This window comes from Carassius auratus, chromosome 45 (assembly GCF_003368295.1).
Source record: "Carassius auratus strain Wakin chromosome 45, ASM336829v1, whole genome shotgun sequence".
In the NCBI taxonomy this organism is placed as follows: Eukaryota; Metazoa; Chordata; class Actinopteri; order Cypriniformes; family Cyprinidae; genus Carassius; species Carassius auratus.
The window spans coordinates 3,774,820-3,795,921 of NC_039287.1; the positions used below are offsets into that span (position 1 = coordinate 3,774,820).

The following is a 21,102-nucleotide window of genomic DNA, read 5'->3' on the forward strand; positions in this document are numbered from 1 at the left end:
ATAAGACAGTAAAGTATGCATTGTATATATATATATATATATATATATATATATATATATATATATATATATATAATAGAGAAAAGTTATTGTACTGTCCTAAATTAATGTACTATGTAATATTAAAAATCAAAATAGAAAAACAAAATATATTAAAAACGTTAGAAAAGCAGGCGCCAGTCGGTAAAAGGCTTAGACAAGTCTTACAAGTTGTACATACAAATGTTTTTTTGTTTGTTTGTTTGTTTGTTTTTTTTACATTTGGGTATATAAAAACAACAATTACTCTAAGTTGAATCCAAAAAATAAGACTGATTACCCCTTGGCTAACTAGTTGGTTAAACTGTTTCTTAAGAAACAGAGTGTAGAGGCAACTGGCCTCAGATGTAACTTACAGTATGTACAGTACATCCTTACATATAGAGCATCTCATAGTTTATATGGATTTTAATAATATCTAAATTAATACACTTTAATTTAGACTGCAGTTCATACAGATCTGAAACAAATATGTATTGACCACTGCTGGACAGCGTCTAAATTGTTAGTGGTTGAGGTCACAGTTCAGTTCTGTTCATTTTCCTCCTTTTTTTCACAAGAAACATCACAGAGAAATGTCCCACATAAAGACCTCTCTCATTTAGCTGATGTAAAAGCCTGATTTTAAAATAAACACATGATCACAAACCACCTAATATGCTTTCATGCTTTTTGAATCTGTTATGTTAGCCAAGGCTGAAACTGTATTGAAAATATAAAAACAACATGTTTAGAGATGCTAACCATTTTTGTTTTTAATCTGATCAAGGATTATTTTTCTCGATGTTAATTTGAAAGGGCCGGTTGACGTTTACAGAATGTTTCTAAACATTTTACTCCTTCCATTTAACGCAGAATATCTGTGAAGATATTTTGTAGGAAACAGTAAGGCACAGTATAGTAATCAAATTAAACATAACAAAACTAAATAAAATAATTATATAGATGGGTCCTCATGATAACATAGCAGTATTCCTATCATCATTGTGGTCTAATTTAAAAAATAAAGCATTGTGTAAGTAGCCTGTGAGTGTGAGGTAAGTAATAATTTAACCCAGACAGAACCACAGGAATTCACCTCTGACAAAATGAATCACGCATGTGAATGATTATGAATAAATAACAACACAATAAAACAAAACATTTTAGAATTGGGCCAGAAATAAAACAAATGTGTCATGAATTAAAGAAGACAAAACAGTGTAAAATAATGTTTCAAACAAGCCAAAATGTCAAAAAAGAAAATAATTAAAAAGACTAACAGGTTTCCTGAGCTCTGAATGTATTGGTGGCAAAGGCCTTCTGGGAATGATGTTGGACACAGCCAGGAGAGGTAGTGGGTGGACAGACATGATGGATGTTAATGTCAGGTGTAAATGGGGCCATGTGTGAAGGACTGGACCGAGATGGGTTTGGAGGGTCGACGTGAAGGGGAAGTGAAGTCACAGGGCTTTTTAACATTGCTTTGTATGAAAATTACAACGCCATTCACCACCCACACACACAGACAGATACTTGAAAACTTCCTACCCTCTTCTTACTCAACATTTTATGTAGCTTTGTCACGCAAAGGTATAGTATTGTAGTAATTAAGTTTATTTTCCCCATATGTCACCATGGAAACCAGGATTTGGGCATAAAAAAACCAATAAATCACGGAAATAAATTCCATACAAATAAAACATTTCCATTAAGCACACACACTTACCCAGGATCCACTTGCCTTTTTTGGACATTGAAAACAGGAAACTAGACTCCATGTTTAACCACCAATGGCTCTGACGCATTGGACCATAAAAAAGCAAGACTTAATCAATAAAGTTAATTCTTTATTGATTCAGTAATTATGATGCATTGGCCCTATAGACTAAGCAAGCAACAGAAAGGCAGCATTTTCAAAACATGAAATAAGGTTTGTGAGGTCTTGAGACATTCCCATGGGTATTTATTTTCTACAGTGTGTTGACGTTTGGAAGAGGGGAAAGAGAGAGCATTGCTTGGCTGATTCAAGGTTAAGGCTGCATAGCAAAGAGAGGCGAGGTTACACTATCTCTCCATACAGACAGTCTTACTGTAAATAATATCCAGTGCCCGAGGAGCAACTAACGGCATTAACAACTATTGCATGTTTTTTGCTTCCATTTGAAAATTCCATATTGATTATTCATCTGCGGCCACATTGATATGTGTTATGACTGGTCTAAGGAATGGAAAACTGCTAGAGAATAAAAGCAAAAAAGAGAAGGCAAAGGCAGGTAATGCTATTCATCAACTGAATGTCAAAACTGTATGAGATACAGTATGATGAGCCAAGTAGAAATTAAACAAAAGTAAAAACCAGCACATAAATCTGTTTCAGTTATCACATGAATCACAAAAACTGTAACAAAATAAAATAATAAATCATTATAACTGTGCACATTATTCCTTTTTTCTTAAAACAATACATAAATCAACAAGAAAAATGTTTTAAGATATTTATTATCCAAATTTATGGACAGTGAGTAGATTATTAAGAATATAAAAAAGATAATAAAAAATGTAACTCAAACAGAGAAAGAATTGTAGCTACTAAAAGCACGTTTATGTAGATTTTACTGCATTACAGATATTTGACTATTGAAACAAATCTGACAAAAAAAGTGTTAAACTAAGGTTGCACGTCAAACTTTATCACACCATCCATATCTCACTCTTTTTCTCTGACTGACCTTGAATAACAAGTCGACAGTGCATTTATGATACTACATCTCCCTCTTGTGTTCATGTATTTGTACGAACCGAGCTGCTGCTTGGTCATACTGTATAGCTTTATTTTGTTTCCATTAATGTACATAATCCGGGGTTTGTCAGTAATCCAGTGTCATCATCGCTGATCAAATTAAAGTAGCAAATATATTTCAGAGATCAGCTTGCTTGGCCTCGCTATCGATTTTACTAGATTTTTTTCAGTGGCTTATATATATATATATATATATATATATATATATATATATATATATATATATATATATATATATATATATATATATATATATATATATATATATATATATATACAAAAATGACTCACGTCGATTTGATTGGAATGAGCCGCTCAGCGTCACCTGGCGGACGGGTGTTTCCTGTTAGGAAATATTAATAAGCATGTTTACGTTTGACGCAAAGGGGGAGGAGTCATTGCAATGAAAAAATGGCGGCTGCAATCTTGCAGCAAATATTGGAGCGGTCGGAGATATCAAAACTCCCCCAAAATGTATTGAGTAAGTTAGAGAACTACATTTCTGAACATCTATGTGAAGTTGACTGTTTGAAGGCACAACAGGAGCAATTTCGTGTGGATAATGGTAAGGTTATGTTATTTTAATAAATATGCTGTAAACTGTTAAACTTTCTAATGAGGCCTGGGTTTTTCATTATCGTTTTTAAACATAATTCTTTCCATTGTACATATTGTTCTGCAAACTATGTCGTGAGCATATGTTGCAATTATTGAATATATTTTTGAAAGATTTTTTTTTTCTTTTTGCATGTATTACCATAGACTTGTTTGTATGGATGTTGATTTTGTTTTGGTTTTCCTTCTTTTTTTTCTTCTCCTGTAGAACAACAGTATTTTGACATTGAAAAGAAGTTTGAAGAGAGTCAGGCTCAGTTTGTGTCCCAGACTCAAGAGCATCAGATACTGAAAGAAGAGTGCTACAAACTGGGTAAGGAGGTGAGAGTCAAACCCCTCTTTTTTGATAAAAAAATAAAATAACAGGCTTGATGTTGTATTTGTACTTGTCTTTGTTTACAGAGGATGAGCTGAAATGCTTACGAGAGAAAAATAAGGAGCAAGTGTCTTCATACACCAAACTAGAATCACAACAGGTAATGAAAGACCGTATAGCCTAACACTTTGATAGAGTAGAACGTATGTGTCTTGTCTTGAATTTTGTGATGTTGAAGAGGTGAAATTGTGCCGCCTTTGTGCAGAAGATACTTTCAAAAGCCAAAGATGAACTTGAGGCAGAAAAACGAGAACTTGTACGTACATTGGAAAGAAGGTCCCAGGAGATGGAACGACAAAGCGGTATTAATATATTTAACATACTGGTAAAAATAATCTATAGCCTGAATGCACTGTAATTTTCTTTGGATAAAAGCGTCTGTTAAATGCATAGATGTAATAAGCATTCTTTAATGATCAATGAAAAACTTTTTTTCCCTGTGTCACATGATCCTTCAGAAATCATTCTAATGTTCTGATTTGGTGCTAAGGAAACTTTCTTTTTATTATCAAGGTTTTAAACAGTTGAGCTCCTTAATATTTTTATAGACTTTTTTTTTTTTTTGAGGGTTTGCTGATGAAAATGAAGTTAAAACTTCTTATTATTGTAAATATTTTGTAATGTTGTATTTACTGTCGCTTTTAATAATTTCAACGTATTTTGCTGAATAGAAGTATATTTCTTTAAAAAAAAAAAAAAAAAAAGTACTAAACCCGCAGTAGTGTGCAATATACTTATTTTCTTCCTTTTTCTTTTATTTATTTAATATAGAGGACCTGAAGTCTCTTAATGATAGATTGGTGGAAGTCAATGCAGAAAAGATGCAATTTCAGCTCAAGCTGGATGAGTCCGAAGCCATGGAGGTCTCGATCAAGGTAAAATTCAATTAAATCAATGTATTTGTCATATTTTCTTTGTTTATAACATACTGGCATTTTTATCCCAGGCCCCTAAAAAGTGATTTTTTGATATGCTGACACTATGTTCATCTTCCAGTTTAAAGAGAAACGAATGGAGCAGGAGAAAGATCTACTCCAGGGGCAGGTGACCTGGCTAAATACTGAGCTTAAGGCCAAGAGTGAAGAGCTGCTGTCTCTTTCCCGGCAGAAAGGCAATGAGATCCTGGAGCTCCAATGCAACCTTAATAACAAGGAGGATGAAGTACTCCACAAACCTTTTCTATTTTATGTATTATTTGTATTTTAAGTTATGAATATTGTTCTACTTTGAAATGTGATATTTAAGCTCTTAGTCCATGTGCTAATCTCTGTGTACCTGTGTAGATCGCCTGCCTCCAAGATCAGGCGACCAGTCTAAAGGCATCCAATGAGAACCTTCAGAGGCAAGCTGAGGATATGATCACCAAGATAAGAGAGGTCAGACAATGCCGTTCATCGCTGAAGTTATCTGTTCCAGAATTTTTCATAATCTATTGGACACACTTTTAGGCAAAGGAACAGCAAGCCAATTTGGAGGAGATGTTCAGGAATGAGCTCAATGCCAACATCAAACTCTTAAATTTGTATAAGGTAAGTTTAACCATATACTTCAATTATTTAAGCGTTTAAAGGAATTCATGAATCTATATTATAAAAATGAAGTATACATTTTTTGTTATTTCTAAGAATTTCTGTTGATCAAATTTTGTTGATTCAAAGGGAGCTGCAGCTGATGCAGAGGCCAAGAGTGAGGAGCTCAGCAGAGCTGTTGATGAACTTCACAAGCTGCTCAAAGAGACTGGAGAGGGTAAGCGACTTTACCGGTCAGACACATGTTGACAGCCATGAGGACCATTAACCAAAACTGATATTTGTGTGTATTTGCATGTCTGTGGCAATGTCTCTTCTACTCTGAATAGCGCACAAAGCTCTGGAAGTGAAGATTGCAGAGCTGGAGAGTTGTAAAGACAAAGAAATTGCTGAACTGAAAGAGAAAATAAGCAGCCAGGAGAAAGAGCTGGACAATGCTAATGAGCTGTTGTCTGTCACCAAACACCGAGGTTCACATCACCACAGTATTTTCTTAGCTTTCTTAACTAGTAGTGTTTGTAATTTTTTTTTTTTTTTTTTTTTTTTTTTTGTCGCCATTCCATGAACCGCTTCAATTGTTACAGCAGAGCATGTGACCACAGTGTCCTTCACAGCATCTGCAGTTGGGAAAATCATCAAACCAGGCATGAAACTTACAGAGGTACTCACCTTGTTTGCTTTGTGATGCAAGTGCATCGTTCATTTTCACAGAAGCTTTTTTTTTCAGTTTTAATATACATTCTCCTATATTGTATAGATATATACAGCTTATACTGAGACTCAAGAACAACTACAATGGGAGAAACTAGAGAATAAACGACTACACAAGTACCTGGATGATATTGTGCAGGAGATGGAAGCAAAGGCACCCATCCTGAAGAGACAGCGAGAAGAGTACGAGCGCATGCAAAAGTCTGTTTGCAGTCTCTCTGCTCAACTTGAGCAAGCCGTGACGGTGAGAATGTAGAAATGAAGCTCTTGAATTTTACACTGCCAAATGCATTCTGCCTAATGACCGCTTATGAAACAAATAAAAACAATTATTCTTGGATCTTTCAGGAGATCCACCGCTTGCAGAAAGAAGCAGATGAAGGCAACAGACGTGCATCTGTGTTTGAGAGAGATAATCAGAGGTTTGAGGTGCAGCTGGGTGACATGGCTCAACAGGTGAGGCCTGATGGAGAAGCTCAGGCATTAATCTCTTAAAGAGATTAGGATTATTATTTTTTCTAATCTAAAATCTTGTTGTTTTAACATGACTCTATCAGGTGCGGGTCCTCCTCATTGAGCTGGAGGAAGCACGTGGTAACTATGTGATGCGTGAGGAGGATGAGGTGTGTTCAGCGGATGTGAGCAGCACTTCAGAGGTTATTTCTCAGCACCTGGTCACCTTCCGCAGCGTTGAAGAGCTGCAGCAGCAGAACCAGCGTCTCCTAGTGGCACTACGAGACCTCAGTGAGGAAAAGGAAAAGGTTGAGTTGGAGGGCGACACCATGAAGTAAGTGTGTCTGTGTGTGAGATTGAAGATGATCTATCGATCTGATATCAGATTAAGTATCGATTTAGAAAGCATAATGCTCATTGTGTGTTCAGACGCAGTGAGGTGGAGAAATATCTTGAGGAGCTCCAGCGTGAGTTGGAGCAGCTGAAGGAAAAGAGAACTCAGGATCTACAGAAGGTTGATGCTGTGGCACGACAAAGGGATATGTTCCGCATGTTTCTGACCCAGGCAACTGGAGTCACCTTCTCACAGGGTAATTTTTATTAGTCTGTTAGTCTAGTTTGTTTACCCTGTGCAATTATTGTGACTATTCAAGACTGTATGAGACGAAGAGTTTGAAGTTTTATAAACTTTTACTGTGACAGGTACTGGTAATGAGGAGCTTATGCTGAGCACAACCCCCAGCTGTTCTCCATCCGTCACACCCACTGCACGCACCCCTGCAGGACTGTTTGCCACGGCAATGGAGTCAACAGAGTCCATAGAGGTCAAGGCTGCTCTGAAGCAGGTAGGCTGTCCAGAGCAGGCTGTCCACCCATAGAATTTTTTTTCCCCATCAAGACTATTAATAATAACATAACATTGAGCATAAACTATTGTTCAAAAGTTTAGGAGTGTTTTTTTTATTTTTTATTTATTTATTTTTTTTTTTTTTTTTTTTTGCCAAGGCTGCATACATCTGCTCAATGCTATAAAAACAGCAATATTGTGAAACATTAATGCAATTTTTTTTAAATTAGTGTTGCCTATATGAATGTATATTTTAAAATGGTAATTTTTTGTTACAGTATTTCTGTGTTTGATCAGCTTCAGGAAGTCTTTGTGGCCTATAAAAAGGAAAAAACTGAGTCTGAAAAAGTCTGGACTGAGCAAAGCGAAAAACTGCAGGATCAAGTGACTGCACTGCGCTCTGAAAACACCAAGATCTCCACACAGCTGGAGTTCACCACCAAACGGTATCCATTCATGCGGTTCCCTTGTTTCTCGTGGTTTTTCTAAAATATAGAATCCTTAATTTTTTTTTACATTTTGAGTACATGTCAGGTTTGAGATGCTCCAGGACAATGTGGAGGGATACCGCAAGGAGATCGCCTCTCTGAACGAGAAGACTCAGAAACAGGCTGCAACAATCCAGCAGAGTGAACAGACCATACACCGCCTCACCCAGGACCTGCGAGCAGCAGCTGAGAAACTCTCAATAGTTGAGGTGTCTTATTGGTTCATTCACACAAGTGCAGATGTCTCTGACCACTGTTAGTTGAGTCTAAATTAAATGAATCCTCTCTCTCTTTCAGTCTGAAGCAGAGAACCTTTGTAAAGAGAGGGACATGTTAAAGATGGTGGAGATCAGACTGACACAAGAGAAGGAGTCCTTCCAGGCCCAACAGCTTGGCCAGAACATGCTGCTGACCAATCTCAAGTCAATACAGGTAACAAGTGTTTTTACGAAATAAACAATCTAAACCTCACAAAGGATATTTTGAAAACGTAATGTTTCTGTAAATGAATTGTCCAGGCAACCCTGGATCGCTCTGAGACTGATACCAGACGGCGGCTGACTTCTCAGATTGAGAAGCAGGAGCGAGAGATCACTCAGCTCCTGAAGAGACTTGAGAATGAGGTGGAACAGAAGCACCTGCTGGCACGCAATCAAAACGTCAGGGCCACATCTCTTTTGCTCTCACTCGCTCTAATTTCCACCATTTGGACCTGTTGATCATTCGCTTCTCTTTGACAATCCTTCGCAACATAGATTCAGCTGATGGATGTAAAGAAGAAGCTGGAAACACAGACTTCACAATACCACAGGACAAGAGAACAGCTTAGTGCTGCCCAAATCGAGCTTAACAACCTAAAGCTGCAGAGGAGTAGCAGGGAGAGCTGGCTGGTGTCCACTTTGGTACATACAGGTGAGAAGCTGTTCTCCTGACTAAGCCCATATTGTAACATTTTTATTTTTACTTAAGTTATTTGGTCTTTTATTACGATAAATCAATTTGTGGATCAATTCTGCTGTTAAAAACAAAGCTCAGAATCAATTTCAGAGAGAATCCTGATGTTTTTTTTAAAAATCGCAGAATGGTTCCACGAATCAATTTATCATCGCACCCCTAGTCTTTAGCTAATGAGGTTGAGCATCCAAACTAGAACAGAGCATTGTTGCTGTTTTTCCTCTCCAGGCCTGCAGAGCAGTGAAAGTGACATGGAAGCTCTGTGTGCCCAGCTGAGGCAGGCTGAGAGCAAGGGAGAAGAGCTGGCCGAACGATTGAAGATCACTACTGCCAGCATGGAGCAGTACAAGGCCATGAGTCTTAACTTAGAGGAGTCCTTGAATAAAGAGAAACAGGTTGGTGTTATGAAAGGTCATTAAACTGTGCTCCACTCTAACACCCTTTACCTTGCATAAAAACTAAGACAACATGAATAATGGACATTTTTAATTAATGAGGTTGTAAAAAAAAAAAAAAAAGTCCTGTCTCTTCCACTTTTAGGTAACTGAGCATGTGCGAACATCTGTGCAAACCCAAGTGGAGGCAGCTCAGGAGCGGTGTAAACATCTGGAGCAGAAACTTCTGGAAGCAAACAAGGAGAAGCAGAGCTTGCTGGAAGAGAAAAGCAGAGCCGTTGCTTCTGTGGAGCAAGAGGTATTTAATTCCCACCTCTTCTCACTCTTTGTTTAATGGATTTTTGACCTTTCTGATTTAAAGCGCACATTCTACACTTTTTCCTTTTACTTTAGGAAAAAAGTCCACAAATGTTATTCAAGGTATCTTGCACTAAAACAGTTTGGGTTTTCAAACTGGGGTCTTGGGGGTGGCCACAAGGGAGTTTAGGGGGATCCATGGGAAAATGTTGAGCCACAAGGGAGTTTTAGGGGGTCCATGAAAAACTTAAGCCAAAAGGATGTAAAAAAAAAAAAAATACATAACTACAAATAAGATTAGACTAAAATACTATTATCAAAATCAATTTGATTTAAATAGAAAATGGTAAATGCATCAAATTGTTAAGTGTTATAGTGAGTAGAAAAAAAAAGATATATACTTTCAGTATAAATTGGTGTAAACAGAGTCCATCCATCACAGTAGGTCACAGTGCTGTTTACCAGGTTGGGCCAAGTTGATGAATGGGTGTTTTTATTGATTTACTGTTAATTTTCTGTGATACACTCTTTAAACATTCTTGGAGATCAGCATTGATTTTAGAAGCAGAATTTGACTTATATATTTTTTTAATCCTTTATCTCAGTTGAGCAAGCTGAGGAAATCTCTAAGCAGCCTGCAGGCGGATCACCAGAATGCCCTGGAGAGAGCTTCTTTTGCTGCTGCACAAGAGCAGCGGTCCATCCTGGACGGTCAGGAGCAGGCTAAGATGACAGCTGAGGCGCAGGATAAGTATGAGAGGGAGATGTTGCTGCATGCAGCCGACGTGGAAGCACTGCAGGCTGCCAAAGCACAGGCTATGCAGGCAGATCATCTCAGACAGCAGCTGGAGGAGAAAGTTCAGAGCACCAGTGCACAGCTACTAGAGGCTCGTGTCTCTTGGGAGGAGCAAGAGAAGATAATCAAGGTAAAGAATTTGGAACTTTATGGAAGTAATGGCATTTTCATAGTTATTTTGTTTCTCTCCACATCAGGAGGAGCAGTCCAAGTTGGAGTCTCGCTGTGAGGATCTGCAGAGGCAGAACACACTCCTTCACGAGCAGATACAAATTCTGAGTGGACAAATGGCCAGTCAGCTGCAGCGAGCCACCAGTGAGAGTCCACTCAACATCTCTCTGACAGAGGAGGACAAGTCTCCGGAGCAGCTCATGGAGATCCTAAGGTCTTTTGTTTTCTCCAATATGTTATGAATTTCAGTGATTCAAATTTTTCAGAGTGGAAAGTGATAAACCGAGAAAGGAGAAATTGCGAAAAGGAGAAATTAAAAGAGATGTAGATTATTCTCTAGTTTTTCCTTATTCACAGCAGTCTCTCATTCCTACGTGGTTTGCAGGTTTGTGCGACGGGAGAAGGAGATTGCAGAGTCTCGGTTGGAGGTGGTCCGGAGTGAGAGTCTGAGGCACAGGCTAAGAGTGGAACATCTGGAGAGAGAGCTGAAGGATGTGCAAGAGAGTCTGAATGCGGAGCGAGAGAGGATGCAGGTTGATTTGGAGAAACCATATGTATACAGTTTGATTCCTGATCAACTGTAGTAGTTAACTGCCTTGGTTACCAGCCCTGTATTTTCCTTTTGCTTGTGTTTAACTATTGACTAAAGGTGACTGCAAAGACTCTGTCCCAGCATGATGAGCTGATGAAGAAGACCGAGACCATGAATGTGCTAATGGAGACCAATAAGATGCTGAGGGAGGAGAAAGAGAAACTGGAACAGGAGCTGCAGGATACTCAAACCAAGGCAAGCCATCCCTATTAAAAAAAAAAAAAGTCAACGATTTTATATGCTAGTTGAAATACTGCTTTACCTGATTTTGTATTAAGAGAGATTTTTATTAGTATAAAAACAATGTATTCATTTTTTTTATTTATTGATCTCCAAGACTTTAAGTTATTTTTTTTTATATATGAAGAATTATGCATGTTTTTCATACTGTATGAAAAATGTATACTTTAAATTGAATAAAAAGTCACATGTATTTGCTTAAACGGGATGATGATGATAATGTCAGAACTGTTTTGTTTCACAGGTGCATAAACTGGAGTCAAACATCTTGCCCATGCAGGAGTCCAATGCAGAGCTGAGTGAGAAGAGTGGTATGCTACAGGCAGAGAAAAAGCTTCTGGAAGAAGATATCAAACGCTGGAAAGCTCGCACTCAGGTAAGACTGTGTGTATTTTGAGATGTTACCTTCAAAAACTATATTTGTCATTTGGTGAAAATGACTGGGTCCTCCTATTTTCTTGCGGAGTCCAGCACCTGGTGAACCAGCAGAAAGACACTGACCCTGAGGAGTACAAGCGGCTGCACTCTGAGAGGGAAGCGCACCTCAAACGCATCCAGCAGCTTGTCGAGGAGACTAATCGACTCAAAGCTGATGCTGCCAGGTTAAAGAAACATTCTACTTTCATTGGATGCTTAAGTTTTCTGGCTAAAAAAGTATTTTTTTATCTTTTCTTGGCTAATTTATGAATGTGATGTGTGTGTGTGTGTGTGTGTGTGTGTGTGTGTGTGTGTGTGTGTATATATATATGCGCTTGCTTGCTCAGGAGCAGTGGCTGTTTGAGTATGCTGCAATCCCAGTTGCAGAACCTAAGGGAGAACTTGGGGAAGGTGATGGTGGAGAGGGATAGCCTGAAGAAAGACCAGGAGGCCAAAAATCTGGACATCCAAGAGAAACTGAAAACCATCGCACAAGTTAAAAAGATTGGTCGACATTACAAATCCCAATACGAGGAACTCAGGGTTGAATATGACAAGGTGCGTCAGGGCTTATGATTGAGAAAGTGGTTTAAAATCGCAAATGTGTGTTTGTGGTGGAGGTATGATTTAATTGGGTTATTGTGCAGTTGGTAGCTGCAGCGGCATCTGCACCAGTCCAGGATGAAGAGTCCCAACAGGCATCAGCTCAAGAACTTCAGACCCTCAAGGAGTCCCTCAACCAATCAGAGAACAGGACAAGAGAACTGGAAAGCCATCTGGAGAATCTCAATAGAGTAAGTACACGGTCTGATTTAAAGGTTTGTGGTTAACCTTTTTTCATTTTACACGTTTATTGATTTAAAACATTTCATATTTTATTAAACCTGTATGAATTGATTTAGTTCATTTTATTTACTTTGAATTTACAATTTTCCATCTTTTCTCTGTGGCTCTCCTGTCTAAAAACAGGCTCTTTGCAGATTCTGCCTTACATAGTGGCTTACACTGTCACAAAACTGTGTGCACTGAAATGTGCTACACAACCTTTTAAGATCAAACTGAAATGATTGGGTACCTTTTTGAAACTCATTGTGTGAGATTCCTTTTGTCATTTGCAGACTGTAGGTGAGCGGGAAGCAGAGGCATGCAGTGCACAGGAACAGGCCTCTCATCTACAGGCAGAGCTAACACGACTCAGGCAAGAGCTTCAAGAGAAATCTTCTCAGGAGGAGCGACTCAAACAGCAGCTGACTGAAAAGGAGGAGAGGACCAAGAAGGCTATAGTAATGGCCAAGCAGAAGATCAGCCAGCTTACTGGTAAGAATTGACCCCGTTTTCTAAATTAATATTCTTTCTCTTCTAGTTAGTTGGACCTTGAGATTTGGTCCATGTCAGATCTTTCCTTTTGATGTTTGACACTTTCATCTCCAGGTGTAAAAGGTCAGCTCCAGAAAGAAAATGAGGAGCTGAAGCAACAACAAGAGGAAATGGAAGTGCGATTGAGTGCACTAAAGTCACAGTATGAGGGGCGTCTGAGCAGACAGGAAAGGGAGCTGCGAGAACTCCGTGAGCAGCAAGAGAGACCTGGAGAACAGAGAGATGAACCTCCAGAACAGGGCTCCAGCAAAGTAACACCACCATAGCTGTGCAATTGCAAACCTGTAACTGAACAAATTTAAATGTTTAAGGTTCTATCTCTTTTTTTTTTTTTTTTTTTTCTCGGTCTCTTTCTTTTGTTTTGTCTTCAGATCCAGGAACCGCAAAGGACAATAGAACAGCAACCGATCTCTCTGAAGTCCACCCCAGTGGCAGAAAGAGGAAGGTACAGTATATTTTTAAGGGGGTGGTACACATTAATCATCAAATAAATAAAAAAAAGTCAACCATCTCTATAAATCAAGCCTTTCTACATTGTTGCTTTTTATAGTGCAAGCACTTCAGAGCCTCCAACTGCTAATATAAAGCCCACACCAATGGCAGCAACCTCCAGCAAGCCTCCAGCCATTCCAGGAAACAAATCCACCCCAAGGGCCAGCATCAAACCCATGATCACTCCTGCCCCAGTGCCCACCCCTACACCCACTGCAACAGTCATGCCCACCACACAGGTGGAGAGCCAAGAGTGTAAGTGCTGGACTATGCTTTTGGTCTGGGTTATTATCAATAACTAATACTGAAACCATAAACCTTTTTAAATGAAAGAAAATATTTTGGAAAATGTAACTTAACTACAATATCAACATGATACTAAAATACATTAAAAAAATGCTAAAATATATATGCAAAATTTTGTATCTATCAACACTTTCCTTGCCAATGTTTTTATTTTAAGTTGCCAGCCTCTGCCAGCATTTTTAATTTTGTATGAATATCTGAGCATGCAAAGTGTCAAAACAAAGAACAAAGCCTCTTTTTAAACAAAGGAAACCCATTTTAGTCTGACTTGATGACTGCCTTGACTTGTTTTGGTTTTTTTTTGTTTGTTTTTTTTATCACTTGAATGTGGGCAAGCCCACTTCCATCAATACATCCAAAGGTTGTATGGTCCTATACAATTTCCAGGATCATTAAATAATTTTTTTCTGCTGCTTTGTGGTGTTTTGATTCAGATGTTCAATACTCTTTCAGAAGATGATTAATAGCACCTGCTATACACCAGTGAAATCATGGAAAGCTGGATAATTCTGTCAATAGCGGGGAAAGAGATAAAATAAAAATTTGTTTTCCATTTGACTTGCAGCCATGCAGTCTTCCGACGGCCCGCTTGAACATGTGACTGTGTATGGCAGTGCCAGCGGTTCAGTGCGGTCCACCAGCCCTAATGTTCAGACTACCCTTGCTCAACCTCCGCTGAATGTTCAACAGCAGAGCCAGGCCACTGCGTTCATACAGCCCACCCAGCAACAAACCCAACCCCCTGCAGAACCATCCAACCAGGAACCTCCCGCTGCTGTAATGCTCCCAAACCCACAGCTAGACAGGCCTCTTTCTACACCTACAGGGATGTGGAGTGCCACTGCTAGCACAAGCAGTGCCAGTGCAGGTAAAGTCAATTGTAAACTCCACTAGATTAGCTGAACAGGTTTGTAACAGCATCTCACTCTACACATGAGCTTTTTTGTGTCCTCCTGTAGTGTCCATGTCTCCTAGTAGTGCCTTGAGCAAACGCCCCCATGAAGGGGAACAAGAGAGCATGTTTGCTGAGTCCCAGTATGAGCCCAATGACACCCCCGTTTGCAAGAGGGTTCGCATTCATAGAGCAGGTCTGGAGGTAAGGTTCATAACTGAAGCATATTATAAGTCAAGCTGGCATCACTTTATTTTCTTGCTTTAAATGAATAATTATATCTGTGTGCAACATAATACAACAAAATTATACATTGCAGGAAGAGATGTTGGCTGAAGACAGCACTGAGGCTGAGAGTGTTGTACTGGGTGATAGCCAGGAGGCTCCTGATGCTCGACCGGTAATGCTCATGGCAAGATGATGTGTGTAGAGACATCCTGTTTGTATCCAGACAGCAGAAGTGTGAAACGTATAGAAAGGTTTTATATCCATGCCTTTGTGAAGGAGTTTGAGAGCGACTCTAATTTGTAGGAGATGGATGAGGAACCTGGACCGTCTCAGTCTGTCCCTGGAGATCAACTTCTTCCACCTTCCTCTGAGACCCATCGAAGCCTGGGGGAGCCTGATCATCATGTCATAGTCATTGTTAGTGACACCGATGGTGAGGGAGGCCACGAAGAGAAATCTGAGGAGGAAGAAGAGCAGGTATGCAATCACACCGCAGCTGACATTCAGGGATGTTTAATTTGATTATATTAACTTTTTTTTTTAACCACTTAAGGATTATGGGGAAGAGGAGGAAGATGATGATGATGAGGATGATAATGAGGAGGAGGATGGTGTTATTAGGGAAGAAGAAGAGAGCAATGAAGTGAGCAGCAGCAGAGATGGCAATGAGGCCGACGAGGGAGACGACACAGAGGTACACACCAGAGATGAGCACCAATCAGAATACAGTTGAGAATGTCAATTCCTGAATTCAAATGGAGTAGTGCATGTTCAGTGTTATCTACTGCTCATGTGTGAAGAGACCAGTCTGCACAGGGTTTGTGCAGGTTTTCTGAGTTTATTTATTGATTTTTTTTTTTTTTTTTTTTTTTGTCCTATGTAAACTGAACTGGTGTGCTTGAATGTGATGAAGCAGTAAAGAGTGTTAATTCTAAGAACAGTTGTGGTTATTGAGTCAACATTGGTAGCAGTGGATGGCTGCTGCTGGTAATTACAAAAATCCCCCACCTGAGGTTACCTTGTCACTAACAGATAGAGCAAGGGACAGTGCACTGGAAATTACCGCTGAGGATTTGAATGCTGTCGTTGGAATTGCAAACACTCAGCAAAATTGGACCGTTAAATAAGAAAAAGATTGACCGTATAAGGTGTACACGGAGTTTGACCGGATCATTTAAGACAGCGGTGTTTCTATAGTGGAATACATCGAGTTTGAATGTCAATTATAACAGGCTACGTAAAAGTTCAAAGTGGAGCTCCCAGATGCCATACTAGCTTTACTCTATACTGCCGGCCTTATTGTTAAAGATAAACAGTTAGCACTTGCACCATTTGAGGGTGTGTCATGAAAAATAAACATTGTGTTACAGAACCACTAAAATGTATTTTATGATCACCATCATCATCATCATCATCATCATCATCATGGTAAAATTGGTTCCTGCAGTTTTACTGCACATACTGTGGTTAACTGGTTACTGTATTAAAACCATGGTTAATTTTTGTAAAAGGTTGCCAGGCTGTTTTAGCCCTAAAGGTGAAACTTTAGCATTTTTTTTTTTTTTTGACAGATTTATTATCCGCAATTACAGAAAATAACCCAATCCGTTTGAACATTTAACAACCATTTTTAATTTACTTGCACAAACTAGCCAATTTAAAATAAATATTACATGTACACATGCTCACCAGGGCTGGATTTATTTAAAAAAAAAGGGGGGAGGGGGGGGTCAATTTTGTGAAAAATAACAATTAAAATAACTTTTCTATTTAATATTTAAAAAATTTAACTTTAAAATGCATGATCAAAGCTGAATTTTCATCATCAATACTCCAGTCTTCAGTGTCACATGATCCTTCAGAAATTATTGCAGTATAATTTGCAGCTCAAGAAATTATTATTATTATTATTATTATTATTGCTGCTTCATATTTGTTTGGAAACAGTGATGCATTTTTTCAGAATTTTAAGTATAGTAACAATGTTATGTAGGCTAATGTAATAATGTGGCAATGGTTTCTAAATGATTCTATCCAACACAATTATTTGCTTGTATAGTTTTTTTCCACTTAAAAGCATATTTTATGCACCAGATTTCTTGATAAGTAATTAAAAGTGAATTGTTAAATGCACTTAATATTTTTAAGTGAGGATACTTGAGGATCAATCCACCCATCCCTAGAAGAACTAGAGTCAAACGCCACACAACAACCCATAAAAAAAAGAAAAATTGGCTCTAGGCGCAAACCCCCATGATAAATATGGCTGAAGAACGAAATGTGTAATTTGCCAAAGGACTGTCCAAACAAAAAGGAACATGTAAGACTGACAAAACATGAAGGACTAAAAATGACGTTGAAGAATGTAACAACTCTTTTTCAAATGAATCTTTGTGTAACACCGAAATCTTCATGGTGGAGGCTTTAGAATTGTGTGTGGAGAAAAATGAACACTCCAGTGAAGGGTGTGTTGTCAAGTTTCAAACTGAATTTATTTCTAATGCAAATTCAAATGCAACAGTAGTTGATCAAAGTATTGTACATATGGGTCATTAAACAATAAAACTGTACATAGTATATTACATAAATGTAAAGTAAAAAGTGAAACCGCAATGACTAGAAGGGAAATAAAACTGCTCTTAAAATGAATTAAATTCCAAAGGATAAAAATGTGTTAAAAGCAGACAATGTTGGGGCCATCTTCACAGACAATGGTAATAAATTCTAGAGTTTATCTCCCCTGTGCTTCGGTCCTATTCTGGGGATGGCCAGCAGCACAAGGACCTGGATGGGAACGTGCAGTTGTATGAGATCAGAAAGGTAGGTTGGGGCTAGGCCATTTAAGGATGACACGACTGTGGTGGGTCTCATTAACGTAATTTCGATTCTCTGTATGTATGTACTGTACATGTGGAAACTGACAATAAAGCAGACTTGAACTTGAACTTTATACATTCATACCATGCTCTATGTGTGGTTTTAACTTCGGTTTAAATGATCTAAATGTAGGCCTATGGTACTATGGAAGACCAATAGTCAAAAAAAACTCAGAATAATTACTTTTAACATTAACATTATTTATTTTTTAATATTAATATTGCAGCCTGCACTGCAAACTTTGCTGACGATACACCTCATCAATGTCAAGCAACACAAACCTGTTTCATGATTTGAAACATCACCCATTAGAATTGGCAGAAAACTAAGAAATACATTTTTCTATTAAGATATTTCTTTTAAACTTGGAGTTTTTGTCATGTTCTGACTATAAAGATTAGTTTAAACATTTAGTTTAAAACTACAATTAATGGTCTCATTTCTACAACTTTCACTACTAAAATCTGCCTTTAAACTTTAAATAAAGGTTTGAAATTTATAGTGATAATTATCAGTTTCGACTAGGGGTGTAACAGTTCATGTATTCTTATCGAAAATGTTTGGTTTGGTACGCATGTGTATCGAATAAATACAGAGTTGTTTTAACCACTGCAGGAGATGGGAATATTGTGATATATTACAACTTAAAATGTTTTAGATTTTAATATATGTAACTAATTTCTGTGATACCAAAGTTGTGGTTACTCCAATTTTTTTGCAGTGGTTCCTCCAGTCTGCAGTGTTACATGATTCTTCAGAAATCATTCTCATATGCTGATTTGGTGCTCAAACATTTCTTATCCCTTTACACATCTTTAATGATAATAAAGTCATTAAAACCCATTCTGCTCCAAAGAGCTTAGGACAAAGTACTCTGTGTATGTAAAAGTCAAAAAGTAATACCCAGGAAATTAACTAGAAATGTTCTTTCCACTAATTCTTGCCCTCCCCCGCTCTACCTCTCTCACACCATCCTTTCCAAGGGCATCGATCCCACAGATCCAGGCACTGAGACAGAAAAAAGTCTTGGAGTTACAGACTCCACCCAATCCATGGAGCTGTAAGTCAGCCTGACCTGTCTAAAAAGATGTGGTAGCATCCATCATGTCGATCTTTCCATGTATTTACAATGAATAGGGTTAAATCTTTCAAGCTTCGTGAAGTTGGTGTTGGTTGGTGTTTTAAACCACCTTCTCTTTTCCTTTCATCTGTATGTGGTGGCTTAGTTGAAACTAGCACATTGGATGCTTTTGAAGCAAGTGTCACCAGCTCTGCCCCTCAACCTCACCCAGGAGATCTCAGCATCCTCTTTCATCTCATCTAAACAAGAGTTGGGACCCCTTCCAAGTCCAGGTGTTTGCAAATGTCTCAGTGTACTGTGTGGCATAGCTTGAGGAGCTTTTTCTTAGTTTGCTGTTGATGGTGTTGCTTAGAATGTGCATTTAAAAAAATATCTTGCCTGTGTCTGCAGAGGCTCCCAGTTCGATGGCCGTCAATGGGACGAGGCCTCTAGCTTACTTCTGGAATGGCCAGTAGTACAGTGAGTTGCTCCTTGGTTTGGTTGTGTGGTGTGTTTGAATCTGAGCGTGTTTGTCAGTCATTTATCTTTTTTTCTTGATTTTTCCAACAGCAGCATTTCTATGAGGATGATGACAGGATGGTTCCTAATATCCCTACACTTCTTCCTCCTCGCTCTGATGGATTTGCTGAAGCAATCGAGTATGCATTTTTGCCTTTTTCAGATTTTTTTATTTAGCAACATGACTGATTTCTTCTGTTGTATGAAGTCCTTTAGAAGACCTCTGGCAGACCAGCTCCTCTCATTCAGACCTTGGCCAGCTGTCCTCACAAGGTGGCAGGCACACATTACTTTATATCCTTTCAGACTAATGACTGTTCTTTAACTGCTCTTTTTTTGTTATATGTTGGTTGGTTATTCTTTTAATGCTGTCTTCTGTGTGTTAGGCATGTATGAGAGTACTGTTTTCCTGGGAGCTCATGAGGAGGAATCAGGAGGACGCAGTGTGCCCACCACCCCACTACAGATGGCCTCTCCTGGTATGTACAAATCCATGCATCCTAATAGTAAAAATAATTTTCAAATTATCTTGGAAAAGTGCAGGATTATGCAGTGGCCACTTTTTGTGCATTTTAATTTACTGAGAATTCAGTCGCTCCTTCAAAATGGCAAACACAGAGGGATGACAAGCTACATCGAAATAGTTTTAGTATCCCATTATATACCTAATTCTTTTCACTCTACCATTTTCCAGTCAGTTAAATTATCTTTATCCTAATACATTCAGTGACAGTTTTATCAGAGACTATGGCAACTGAAGCAGTTGAGCTTGCTTCTCAGTCTGTGCCCATGGTGAGCACCTCCACACCTGGCCTTAGTGCTTCTGCAGGCCCTAGTGGAGTGGAGGATAGACACGACATGTTCCTGGATGCAGGAGACAGGTAAACATGAGCCCTTAAATCTACCCACATGAGACACTGGCATCACAATTTACTTCCATTGTTGTGACATAAGTAAAACTCCGTAATGGAGGTGTATAATGTGTGTTTCTTAAAATAACTGTGTCTGATAAATATTTCTGCAGTGCTGAGGCTTCACTTGAGGCTGTGTCATAGACTGAGGTGGAGGAACCAGCCAATCCTTCAGGTTTAGGCCAGTCTGCCCTCCACAAGCCAGGAACCTGCATCTAGTTCTGCAGGTTCAAACACAGTCACGCATATTAAAATGACACACACCTCCAATATCTCATATCGATTCACAAACTCTGCATTATATCTCTTTCAGACACAAGCAGCTCGAACAGGATCTGGGAGACAGTGAACTGGTGGTCTTGGTTCAAGGGGCTTTGTAAAGAGAGGTAAAAATATTTTTTTCAGACATTTAGTTTTTAACCCACCTGTATTAACACAGTAAGATTTAACATAATCAAATGGATTCGACATCTTTCTTGCTACAGGTGACATCACGTGTGTGAGGGGAAGTTTTGCAAGGTTAAGCAGTTCTGAAGCAACACATTCTGAATGAATGGCTCCAGAAGAACACAGCCATACCTTTGTTCTACTTTAAGACTTCAGTCAATGTATTATAATTTTTGCTTGTTCGATTAATGCTCTGAGCAATCCATCAATGATATTTTAATGATTTTACATCTGTACAATAAAATGTTTCAAAGGAAGTCTTTGTTTGTCCCTAATTCCATCTCCAATGAT

At 38.6% G+C, this 21,102-nt stretch overlaps 1 protein-coding gene and 1 pseudogene across 2 annotated transcripts; both read left to right on the forward strand.

Annotated features, from left to right (window-relative positions):
• The first annotated feature begins 3,232 nt into the window (after positions 1-3,232).
• On the forward strand, positions 3,233-19,188 carry LOC113062966 (nucleoprotein TPR-like). Of its 2 annotated transcripts, XM_026233074.1 has the most exons (43): positions 3,233-3,386; positions 3,645-3,749; positions 3,839-3,912; positions 4,018-4,114; positions 4,584-4,687; positions 4,809-4,973; positions 5,096-5,188; positions 5,261-5,341; positions 5,471-5,558; positions 5,671-5,811; positions 5,926-6,002; positions 6,099-6,296; positions 6,401-6,508; positions 6,610-6,839; positions 6,935-7,095; positions 7,208-7,350; positions 7,650-7,798; positions 7,887-8,049; positions 8,138-8,272; positions 8,359-8,499; positions 8,596-8,752; positions 9,023-9,189; positions 9,335-9,487; positions 9,583-9,609; positions 10,092-10,412; positions 10,480-10,667; positions 10,839-10,986; positions 11,103-11,240; positions 11,530-11,661; positions 11,757-11,887; positions 12,050-12,260; positions 12,350-12,496; positions 12,821-13,019; positions 13,134-13,330; positions 13,451-13,524; positions 13,630-13,826; positions 14,443-14,745; positions 14,837-14,973; positions 15,089-15,169; positions 15,301-15,474; positions 15,551-15,691; positions 18,858-18,934; positions 19,101-19,188. In XM_026233074.1, the coding sequence occupies exons 1-43, from the start codon at positions 3,233-3,235 to the stop codon at positions 19,102-19,104; spliced, it is 6,111 nt and encodes a 2,036-aa protein (XP_026088859.1). In that variant the 3' UTR covers positions 19,105-19,188. The 2 variants fall into 2 exon arrangements, with proteins under 2 accessions (XP_026088859.1, XP_026088860.1); XM_026233075.1 differs by lacking the exons at positions 18,858-18,934; positions 19,101-19,188 and having other exon boundaries at positions 15,551-15,932.
• LOC113062680 (nucleoprotein TPR-like) lies at positions 19,115-20,853 on the forward strand (annotated as a pseudogene).
• The last annotated feature ends 249 nt before the right edge of the window (positions 20,854-21,102 follow it).

What these genes read in the sequence shown, in the direction of transcription:
- LOC113062966 (XM_026233074.1), top strand. Translation starts at nt 3,233, where the DNA reads ATGGCGGCTGCAATCTTGCAGCAAATATTGGAGCGGTCGGAGATATCA. An exon ending in TGATCACCAAGATAAGAGAG is followed by an intron (nt 5,189 to 5,260) that starts GTCAGACAATGC and finishes ACACACTTTTAG; the next exon opens with GCAAAGGAACAGCAAGCCAA. An exon ending in TGGGTGACATGGCTCAACAG is followed by an intron (nt 6,509 to 6,609) that starts GTGAGGCCTGAT and finishes TGACTCTATCAG; the next exon opens with GTGCGGGTCCTCCTCATTGA.